Source organism: Scomber scombrus, chromosome 3, assembly GCF_963691925.1.
Source record: "Scomber scombrus chromosome 3, fScoSco1.1, whole genome shotgun sequence".
In the NCBI taxonomy this organism is placed as follows: domain Eukaryota; kingdom Metazoa; phylum Chordata; class Actinopteri; order Scombriformes; family Scombridae; genus Scomber; species Scomber scombrus.
In genome coordinates this window covers 34,785,672-34,796,880 of record NC_084972.1, presented here as the reverse complement: position 1 = coordinate 34,796,880, position 11,209 = coordinate 34,785,672, and the positions used below count along the sequence as shown (strand labels likewise).

Below are 11,209 nucleotides of genomic sequence, written 5' to 3'. Positions count from 1 at the left end.
CCATCTGGTTAATGGAGTCATTCTTTCGTGGTTTTCCGGCTACGTCTTGGGTCTGTTTTTGACAACTGCTTCCTCTTAATCATAAGATGAGGAATGTGTCGTGTTGCTTTTGGAAAGGAGAATATAAAGAGAGCAAGGACGATAGAAACAGTGAAAGATTGAGGTGGGAATGAAAGATGGCGTAAAGAGCGCTGGAGAGAGAGAGAGAGAAAGAGAGATTGGTGCCGTCGTCAAAGTAGAAGAGAAATGATCTTGGGAACTCCGTCTGATTTTTCGCCTGAAGAAGCACACAAACCCTACCAGTGCAAACACCTGCAGATTTTTATTTTCCATGCATTTGTTATCAACCCAGTGTTTTATACGCGGGGGCCTATAATGGTGCGGTAAATCACAGCTGACAAGTCGGGAGAACAGTCACGGTGCTCCACCACTCCTTAAAAAGGAGAGACAAATGATGTTGGAAGAAAGGAGTTGAGTTATTAAAAAAAAAAGCTGCAACGTCGGAGTAGAAGAAGATGATTGATAAATACTGTTTGTGTTAAGTGTGTGATGTAAATGTATTACATGGATTAATACGGTGATGCATGTCTGTTAGTTTTCATTTGTTTTCTTTTCTTTGATTAAGTTAGAAGTGATTTGCCTGTTTAAAAAGACTTCATAAAGATGAAATAGAGATGTAGGAGAATAAACAGGAGTTATGTACATGCTGTCACACTTTCTAATTCCAACTTTTTCGCTATAATCTTCATAAACACCCAATCACAAAAAGGTTACTCTTCTTGTCTGAGGTGTAAAATGTGTTGTGTAGATAAAAAGCAAATGTAAACTGTGTTATAGCTTCTACAGAGACGACTGAGACACAACATGAATAAAGTCCTCAGCAGCCACAAAGACAAAAAGGCTCAATATGAATGAGAGTAGATCCATCTACATAACTAAATACTGTATAAATAGAGCTGGTTTATAATTGATAAACAGGAGATATAAGGTTAAAACTGGCAGATCAGCCCTTACTACCACAAGAGAAGAAAACAAACTCAGGATCAGAAAAGAGGGAATAAAGTGTGACACACAGCACACTTTGCATATCTGAGTTTTGTATCATATTTGATACTTACATAGTATCTCTTTTTAAACAATAAAAACGTACAAATACAATATGTTTAATCCCTTAAAAGGTCCAGCATAGAAGTTATATCAGCCACAACATGAAATTAATTAATGAGATTGCTTTTTTTGGGGGGAGGGGGAGCAACAGGAGACAAGGGGCGATAGAGGTAGGTGTGACATGCCACAAAGTTCCCTTACCTGATTTAAACCAGGGACGTTGCTGATATACATATATATATATATATATATATATATATATATATATACATATATATATATATATATGGCATGCATTGTAACCACTCGGCTACCAAGGTGCTGCTAATGAGATTAAATTAATTAAATTAAAGAGATTATTGTCATTTTAAGGCTGATAACCTGTTTTACAACAGAACATTGACACTTTTTGATAAATGTAAAAATGTAATAAATCTATATTTATAACATTGAATATAGAAGATTATACCTCACATTTTGCAATTGCCTTTAGCTTCTGTTCTGGATATAAAGGAAAGAAAAAAACATGCAAGGAAATAAAGAAAAAGAAGGACAACCATTTATATAATTCTGTTTTATTATTTGTCTCACACACACACACACACACACACACACACACACACACACACACACACACACACATATATGCACACATATGACTTCCAATAAAGACGAAGGGAGGAGCAGACAGGTAGGCAGTAAAGGTGAAAGTCCATTTAGACGCCATTTCACAGTCAGCAGAGCAGAAGGAGGAAACAGTCTGAGGCAGGTGAGTGTTTAATATCGAGACTGCAAATAATGTTTACCGTCATTACTGATCAATCTGCTGATTATGTTTCAGATTAATTGTTTAGTTGATTAAACTGTGTCAGAAAAATATGAAACCAGAGTTTGAGGTCTTCAAACTTCACTGCTGCGTTCTGAATGGAGAGACGTCGCAATTAAGAAGCACACAGATGTTTATCTGAAGAGTCAAAGTTTATCTCTGTGAAGACAAGAAAACACACATGATTGTAGTTAAAGTCATGTATTACAGTACTCCAGAAGATGAAGAAAGAGGAGAAAGAGGAGAAAGAGGAGGACGGAGCAGAGTCTGTAATATCCAGCTGTCTATCTATGATGACTGAACGGTCTAAAGAATATCCTCCAAACTTCAGTAATGAACCTGGACCCTCAGAAACAAAGTTTCACAATGTTGCTACTGTAAATTGATCTGAAGATGATTCAGTGAGACGGTTTCATGAGGGTTGTAGTGTAGATATGAAGTAAAGGAAAACACACACACACACACACACCCTCTAGCATAGAGAAGAAGGGAGGAGCAGACACATAGGCAGTAAAGGTGAAAGTCCATTTAGACGTCATTTTACAGCAAGCAGAAGGAGGAAAACAGCAACTCTGAGGCAGGTGAGTGTTAATATCAGGGCTGTAGATTATGATTTGATAACTTTATTGGTTTGCATATTTCATCAACAAAGCAATTCAAAGGTCTTTAATAAAATAAATGTTACAAAATGTGTCAAACTGTTGCATCACACTCACACAGAGGGAGAGAGAAACACTAATGAAAAGATGCATTATGAAGATATTTAGCAGAGCTCTCTGTTCAGCAGCACAACACAAAAGAGCAGCAGTCTGTTATTTTCCACTAGTGGACTTTTCTGTTTTGCTCAGTTTTCTTTTTAACAGACAAAAGCCATGTTTACATTGACTTACTTACCAAAACACATTATGTGTCTCCTTGTGTTGAATCCACTTCCCTTCTCATCAAACCTCTATTTTAAATCCTGCATTGTTCACATGTTAACTAGTTGGCAGTCTTCTTCTTCTTTGCCTTCTTTGACACATTGTTTTTTCCATCTTATTACTTTTGAACTCTTGTGAAGATAACTGAATGTGTTGAATCTCAGAGGCTGAAGAACAAAAACTGTGTAAGTGTGTAAATACCAGGCGTTCCGGTCCTCTGAAATGAGGCCAACGCGGAAGTAACTTAAAACTGCATTCTATCAAAAGGCCACCAGGGGGCGACCGTTTTGGTGTCAAAAGGACTTCCGTCTCTATACAAGTCAATGGAGAATTCACCAACTTCTCACTTGATTTCTAACCTCAGTAAACGTTTTCAAAATGTGTTTATGGTCTCAATCGCTAGTTTAAAGCCTTCTTCAATGCAGTATGATGTTCATTTGGGACATTTTGGCCTCCCTGATTTTATATTTGACGATAAAGCAGGGTATGCATTAGGGCGTGGCTACGTGGTGATTGACAGGTTTATTGGTTCACAGGTTCAGGAGGGCGCCTCATGCTCCTCCTGATGCCCATATCATCGTGTCATAAAGAATGTGTTCATGTCCACAGAGAGAGGTTCAGGAGGGCTGTTTCTGTGGAAGGATCCAGTCTCTACCAGCTGTGGACACTGGTTCTGCAGACAGTGCATCACCTCATACTGGTTCCAGTCTGCTTAATCAGAAGACTCCTCCTGTCCCCAGTGTGCAGGAAGATCCAGAACCAGACCTGGACTGCAGACAGACAGTCAGACCAGCACTGTGCAAAGTAAGACTGAACGGAGGAGCATCAACATCTTCCACTGTCTGATGGAGATGTACGACCACGCAGTACATCAGAAGCTCCAACAGTTCCTGAAGTCAAAGAACAGATCAGAGAAGAGACTCTCTGAGATCCAGTGCTCAGCTCTGGCCGACATGCTGCAGATGTCAGAGGAGGTTCTGGATGAGTTGAACCTGAACAAGTACAACACATCATGGGAGGGACAAAAGAGACTGATCCCAGCTGTGAGGAACTGCAGAAAGGCTGAGTAAGTCCAGATGTGATTAATATTTTAAATCAGTTTAGATTAGTAGTTTAGTTCTTAAATATATCTAATATAACATTCTTATTATTGTTATAATAGTGCTCAACTTGTTTAAAGCTGAAATAACATGTCAGTTATATTTAGTCTCAGATGTTCTTGAGCTGTTTAAATGTTGTGAGTTTAAATGCTGATTTTTCAGTTGGTTGTTTATAGCTGTTAAGTTAATGAACAGTTATTCTATTTATTTCTAGTAATTATTGGATTTTACAGTTTTTCTTCTATTTATCTTCCTTTGGGTGTTGGAGGCATCATTCAAACCTGGTGAAACACATGAAGGACTTTAGAGGTTGTGGTTGAGGTTTTATAACAGCAGCATTTTATCACAACATATATCAGTATTTTACAGTTATCAGTGAGTGCAGTAAAGTTATTATTACATGATATAATAGTCATCAGATCATCACACTGATTCAGTAATGTCAGTTATACAACAATATGTAAAGTTAGCTAACGTTAACAAACTTTAGCCTCTGTAAACTACTGGTCATACGAGACTAAACCCCTGAACCGAGCATGAATTCATCTTTTTATTGTAAAGAGGGAAGTGGTGTTACACTTTTTTGTTTTGAAGTCTTTCTGATATTCTGTTGGTCACAGAAAGAAACTCTCAGCCGTTTTCTCTCTTGTTGGTGTAGAAAAGAGTAGTAGCAGGAAATGCACAGAGGTCTGATCAATATATTAGAGCAGAATGGCAGAATTCAGCCTGTTTAAAGAGATCTGATACACATTAAAGCTCAATGTTATATTTTTAATGCTGATGCCCTGATAACATCTTTCTGATGACATCATGTTGAAAATAATTCAACCTTATTGGTTTGTTCATTGTGTTTGTGCTGAATCAGTTTTTCAGATTCTCAGAAAAGAAAGTCGACAACTGAACGTCTAAATATTTAATGATGTACAGGTGTAATATTGTCAGGTCATTAGTTTCATTAGTGTTTGTGAACAGTCAGTAAATGTAGCTGCTTATGGATGTGAACCTGACAGCAGCAGGTAGCAAAGAGAGATGATCTTTATCAACTGGAACTGTTCACTGAGTTGAACTGAGTCTAAATATCCTGCAGTCACATTAAACATAGTGGACAGTAAAAGTGGTTTTCTAATCAAGATGTCCTCATGTTAACTTTGTGGAGACAGACATTGGATCAGATCACACAGACACACTGTGCACATTATGGAAGCCTCAATGTAACTCCATTTTCTCTCCTTCATCTGCAAGATTAAAGCAAAACAAAGATTAAAAGTATGCAGGTATGAGAGAGAGTGATGAGAATGATTGTTTCATTCAAGCACAGTGAGACAGCATCCTCTGAACTGGGAGTGTTCTGGTAGCTTACTGGTCTGTGCTTTGATTCTGGTGGTGGACCTTTGTTGCATGTCATTCTCTGTCTCTCTCTCCTCTTGTTTCCTGTTTATCTCTCAACTGTCCATTAAAGGAATAAATCCTCAGAAAACAAATATTTAAAATATTAAAAAAAGATGATCCGAACCACTGATGTGAAGATCAAATGTTCATCAAAATAGTAAATGTCAAACTGTTTCATCATCAAATGCATGAAGTAAATATAAAGTGTCCTTTTTAATGATAACATATGTTGTAATATATGTGTCATTACAGACTTTCTAACTGTGGACTCTCTGGGACTCACTGTGAAGTTGTGGCCTCAGCTCTGAAGTCCAACCCTCATCTGACAGATCTGAACCTGAGTCTCAACATCCTGTCTGATTCAGGAGTGAAGCTGCTGTCTGCTGGACTGGAGAGTTCAAACTGTAGACTGGAGACTCTGAGGTCAGTTCACTGACTGTAGCTTGGGTAGATTCACTGAAGTTTCAAATGTTTGGTTCATAATTTTCACGATTTTCTGAACAAAAATCTGTAGAATTTAAACGTTTTCAGGAATATACAGTCTTGTTGTGAGTAAAAATGACTTTCAGAGTTTAAACTAATATGAGGCTTCAGCAGTCTGAGCTCCACATATCAAGTAAGTATGTTTGTGTTTCTTCAGTGTTTCCTTGCTGAGCTGCAGTGGAGGGATCTAAACTCAAAGAGGGAATTTAGTTTGAAATATTCTGAAACTTTGAGTCACAAATCAAGTGTGAGTCTAGTACTGTCAAAACCTCATATTAGCTTCGGCTGAACTTATTACACACACACACGCACACGCAGCTGTTTGGAGTTAACGTTTTCTAAACTTCTACATTTAAATCTTCTTCAGCTCTGATCAGATTATGAAACTTTGTTTTCTAAACTGACTTAATTTATTCTTTATTTAGATTGATGAACTGCGGGTTGTCAGAGACCAGCTGTGATTATCTGGTGTCAGCTCTGAAGTCCAACTCCTCCCATCTGAAAGAGCTGGATCTGAGTGTAAACAACCTGCAAGATTCAGGAGTGAAGCTGCTGTGTGATTTTCTGAAGAGTCCAGACTGTAAACTGGAGACTCTGAGGTCAGTTCACTGACTGTCTGTTGCTATTATTATATATATATATTATATATCTTAATGTTTAACAACTGAACCTAATTTATGTACATACATAACTTACATCCATGAAGTTAATTTGTTTCCATGTTTGCATGTTTTTAGTTTAGTCTATTATTAAAAAAAGACGACTGATTCTTAAAGAAACTGTAGAAAATATCTGTTGTTAAAGTAAATGAATGTTTATAATTTTTGGTAAACTAATGTCTCTTCCAAACTGATCAAGTTTACTTGATGGAAAAATATTTCTCTTTTATATTTAATGTCTTTTAATGAATAATGTCTGATCATTGATATCGATCCTTCAGAACACACACAAACACACACACAGCTGTTTGGAGTTTACATTTTCTATACTTCTTTCTAAACTGATTTCATTTATTCTTTACTCAGATTGAGTTACTGCAGTTTGTCAAAGACCAGCTGTGATTATCTCGTCTCAGCTCTGAAGTCCAACTCCTCCCATCTGAGATATCTGCATCTGGGAGGAAACAAGCTGAAGGATTCAGGAGTGAAGCTGCTGTGTGGTTTTCTGAAGAGTCCAGACTGTAAACTGGAGACTCTGGGGTCAGTTCACTGAACCTAATATATGTACATATATAACTTACATCCATGAAGTTAATTTGTTTCCATGTTTTTACAAAGTTTAGTGTGTAGTTATAAAATATGACTGATTCTTAAAGAAACTGTAGAAAAATGTCCACTATTAGTTGATAAAGTAAATTAATGTTTATAATTTTCAGTAGAACTGATCATGTTAACTTAATAGAGAAATATGTCTTTGTTATTTCTAAATATTAAATATATATTATAATACATTAAATTGTTATTTATTATTAAGTGTGTTTTAATGAATAATGTCTGATCATTGATATTGATTCTTCAGAACACACACACACACACACACACACACACACACACACACACACACACACACACACACACAGCTGTTTGGAGTTTACTTTTTCTAAGCTTCTACATTCAAACCTTCTTCAGCTCTGAACAGATTATGAAGCATTTCATAATTAAAAACAAGAAATTGTTTTTTTTACTGATTTAATTTATTCTTTATTCAGACTGAACAACTGCAGGTTGTCAAAGACCAGCTGTGATTATCTGGCCTCAGCTCTGAAGTCCAACTCCTCCCATCTGAAAGAGCTGGATCTGGGAGGAAACAAGCTGAATGATTCAGGAGTGAAGCTGCTGTGTGGTTTTCTGAAGAGTCCAGACTGTAAACTGGAGACTCTGAGGTCATTTCATTGACTGTCTGTTACTATTATTGATCTTAATGTTTAACAACTGAACCTAATTTATGTACATACATAACTTACATCCATGAAGTTAATTTGTTTCCATGTTTGCATGTTTTTACTGTACAAAGTTTAGTGTGTTGTTATAAAAGATGACTGATTCTTAAAGAAACTGTAGAAAATGTCCACACACACACACACACACACACACACACACACACACACACACACACACACACACACACACACACACACACACATACAAACTAACAGCTTTTTGGTGTTTACATTTTCTAAACTTCTAAATTTAAGACTACACAATATTTTTGTCTTTCACAATGGTCACCACGTGAAAGACAACACTACAAGTATGATCCGGACCAATCATCATTCACGACCCGGTGCAAGTTCATAAGTCATCTGGGAGGCGTGTTGAGAAACTGTCAATCACGGCTATTGAAGCGCTGTGTGTGATGCTAGCGGTCTTCTGCTCAGACACAAAAAAGAAAAGGAAGAAACAATGATTGAGGACGCGTTCCTGGGTGTCAAGCAGAGGACAGGATGGACTGTCTGTCCTTCAGAGAGAGCATTTGGTCATCCTGTTGGTCAGCGTCAAGGATCACGTCATGGGAAGAAAATACAAAAATATCTAACATGCTAGACTTATTGTCGCAGTGTCACAGCCTGAATTTGTGTAGTCTGATCCCGGCCTAAACCTTCTTCAACTATCAACAGATTACAAAACTTCATAATTTGTACTGTAATTTGAACTTCATTTCCTAAACTGACTTCATTTATTCTTTATTCAGACTGAAAAAATGCAGTTTGTCAAAGACCAGCTGTGATTATCTGGCCTCAGCTCTGAAGTCCAACCCCTCCCATCTTAGAGAGCTGGATCTGAGTGAAACCAAGATGAAGGATTCAGGACTGAACCTGCTGTGTGGTTTTCTGAAGAGTCCAGACTGTAAACTGGAGACTCTGAGGTCAGTTCACTGACTGTCTGTTACTATTATTGATCTTAATGTTTAACAACTGAACCTAATTTATGTACATACATAACTTACATCCATGAAGTTAATTTGTTTCCAGGTTTTAACTGTAGAAAGTTTAGTGTGTAGTTATAAAAGATGACTGATTGTTAAAGAAACTGTAGAAAATGTCCACTGTTAGTTGTTAAAGTAACTCTTAACAAATCAGATTACAGTATAATAATTTCGAATTAATGAACTTTGTTTTCTAAAGAGATTTAATTTATTCTTTACTCAGATTGTATTACTGCAGGTTGTCAAAGACCAGCTGTGATTATCTGGTCTCAGCTCTGAAGTCCAACCCCTCCCATCTGAGATATCTGGATCTGGACATGAACTACCTGAAGGATTCAGACATGAAGCAGCTGTGTGATCTTCAGGATAGCCCAGACTGCAGACTGGAGACTCTGAGGTCAGTAGAGAGTTGGAGTCAGTCTGTGCTGGTTTCAGCAGTTTAGTATTAAACCAGTATTTCCTGGGGAACCTCCAACTTTCTCAGTGCTGCTTTTCCCATAAATGCACGAAAAATAAACGTGCAATCTATTGCACTGTGCATGCAATTTAGATCTCTCTATGTATCTATCTATCTATCTATCTATCTATCTATCTATCTATCTATCTATCTATCTATCTATCTATCTATCTATCTATCTATCTATCTATCTATCTATCTATCTATCTATCTATCTTTATACTGGATGTGCTGCATCACTGACTGACAGCTGATGAAGTGAGTCTCACTAAACACTCATTTATCACCTCTGTTCTTTCTTCTTCTCTCATCAGGTGGTGGACACCTGGGTTAGAGTGTGAGTCGGAGTGGGTCAGAGTGTGAGTGAACATCTAGGATCAGCTGGATCCTGATGATCCATCTGGAGTCTGGATCTGGATTTTTATCATCTTCACTTAAGTCTCTTAACTGACCACAAACTGAACAGTTATCTCTGGATTTAGCTGAAGTCAGCACTTTACCGAGTTGTTCTACATGAGCTGTTTGATGTAGATAAAGATAAAAACAGGTGTTATAAGTCAGACTGTGAGCCTGGGCTCATATTTATCAAGCGTCTCACAATCACACTGAGAGTTAACAAGGACAAACTAATGAATGAAGCAGAAGAGAATTGACTGTGACTTTCAGCAGGAGGATTACTGCTGGGAGAGAGTGAGACATAGTGGAGCGATGATTATCATGTTTTCCATTGTTTGAGCTTTAATGACGTCATCTGGTAGTGCCCTCTTCTTTTGCAACAGTTTAAAGGCATCGATTGGAGAATTAGCGCCACCTGCTGTTTTATCTGCTAATATTCACACTACAGCAGTGGATGGAAACAAATATTCACTATATTTTCTGTTCAGTTGAAATCTGATTTAGTGAATTAGTAATCTTCTTGGACTCAGTGGGGAAAAGAAGTTTGTTTAAGGTTGTGAGAGAAATATCAAACAGACTATCATGAGATGCAAACTTAGTTACTGTGATTTTAAATTAAGTTTTCTTCCTGAAGAAGCTGGAAATTCATGTTTTTACTTCAGGATCTAAAAGGGCGATTTTCTCTCAGTCACAAACACATATTCTCAACCTTTCAGCTCCACACAGTGAATGACTCTCTGTAGCCTCCCGTCCACTTATTGATCCGGCATTCATTAAGAAGTCAAATTCATTCAAGCGTGCCAAAACAAAGGTTGGAGGTGAACAGCTGAAAAAGAAAAAAGACGATAAAAAATAACTTATTTTATTGACTTTAACCTCCACGATCAAGAGGGAGGTGAACTGTTTTATTTCATCTTGTTCTTTATTTTTCTCTCTCTCTTAGATTTCAGTCTTTCCTCCCTCCCTGCCTCCCTCCCTCCTGCTTCTCTCCATCACCTCTGTTTTTGTTCTCTCCTTTTCTTTTTCCCTTCGTGTTACCTTCTTGTCTGAAAAAAAGGCAAATGAATTCACCCTTACCTTGTGTGTAAATGTGGACACATCCAAAGGTCACTGATTACATCAGTGTCTGCTGGGATCTGGGCCCCTGTCTGTCCTTTTATGCGTGTGTGTGTGTGTGTGTGTGTGTAGATTTGCTCTGTGTGATGCAAAATTTCCATCTTTGGCTCATTTGAATGTGTTTTTAATTATCTGCCCTCAACAGGCTATCAAGTCAGAGAGAGAGCGATAGAGCGAGCCAAACCGAGAGGCTCATTCAGGTTGTCTAAGGGACACGTATTAATGTTTCACTGCCTGGCAAAATTCAAATTAATTCCAGAGGACTCAATTTGGTTCGTTTCTCTCTCTTTGACGCCTCGGGCACAATCTAGCTGCACCGTTAGAAAACTTTGAGATTTTTTAGGGCTCCCGCTGTCAGAAACTCTCAGTGATCCCGAGGAGGACGTCACTGTTCAATTCTTAATACGCCTCGGCAGCCTAAAGAGCTCAGCGGCTTCTCTCTGTGCAGATAACACAGACCCTTCATGCCTTTAATGGTCTTCTTTTTGTA

At 37.8% G+C, this 11,209-nt stretch overlaps 1 protein-coding gene across 1 annotated transcript; it reads left to right on the top strand.

The window, feature by feature from the left end:
• The first annotated feature begins 3,704 nt into the window (after positions 1 to 3,704).
• LOC133976745 (ribonuclease inhibitor-like) lies at positions 3,705 to 9,541 on the top strand. Its single transcript, XM_062414948.1, has 5 exons — positions 3,705 to 3,853; positions 6,851 to 7,024; positions 7,534 to 7,707; positions 8,974 to 9,104; positions 9,522 to 9,541. The coding sequence occupies exons 1-5, from the start codon at positions 3,705 to 3,707 to the stop codon at positions 9,539 to 9,541; spliced, it is 648 nt and encodes a 215-aa protein (XP_062270932.1).
• The last annotated feature ends 1,668 nt before the right edge of the window (positions 9,542 to 11,209 follow it).

Excerpts from the sequence above, each read along its gene's own strand:
- LOC133976745 (XM_062414948.1), top strand. The coding sequence starts at position 3,705 with ATGTACGACCACGCAGTACATCAGAAGCTCCAACAGTTCCTGAAGTCA. Across the intron at positions 7,025-7,533 it reads TGTAAACTGGAGACTCTGGG|ACTGAACAACTGCAGGTTGT; the intron begins GTCAGTTCACTG and ends TTCTTTATTCAG. Across the intron at positions 7,708-8,973 it reads TGTAAACTGGAGACTCTGAG|ATTGTATTACTGCAGGTTGT; the intron begins GTCATTTCATTG and ends TTCTTTACTCAG.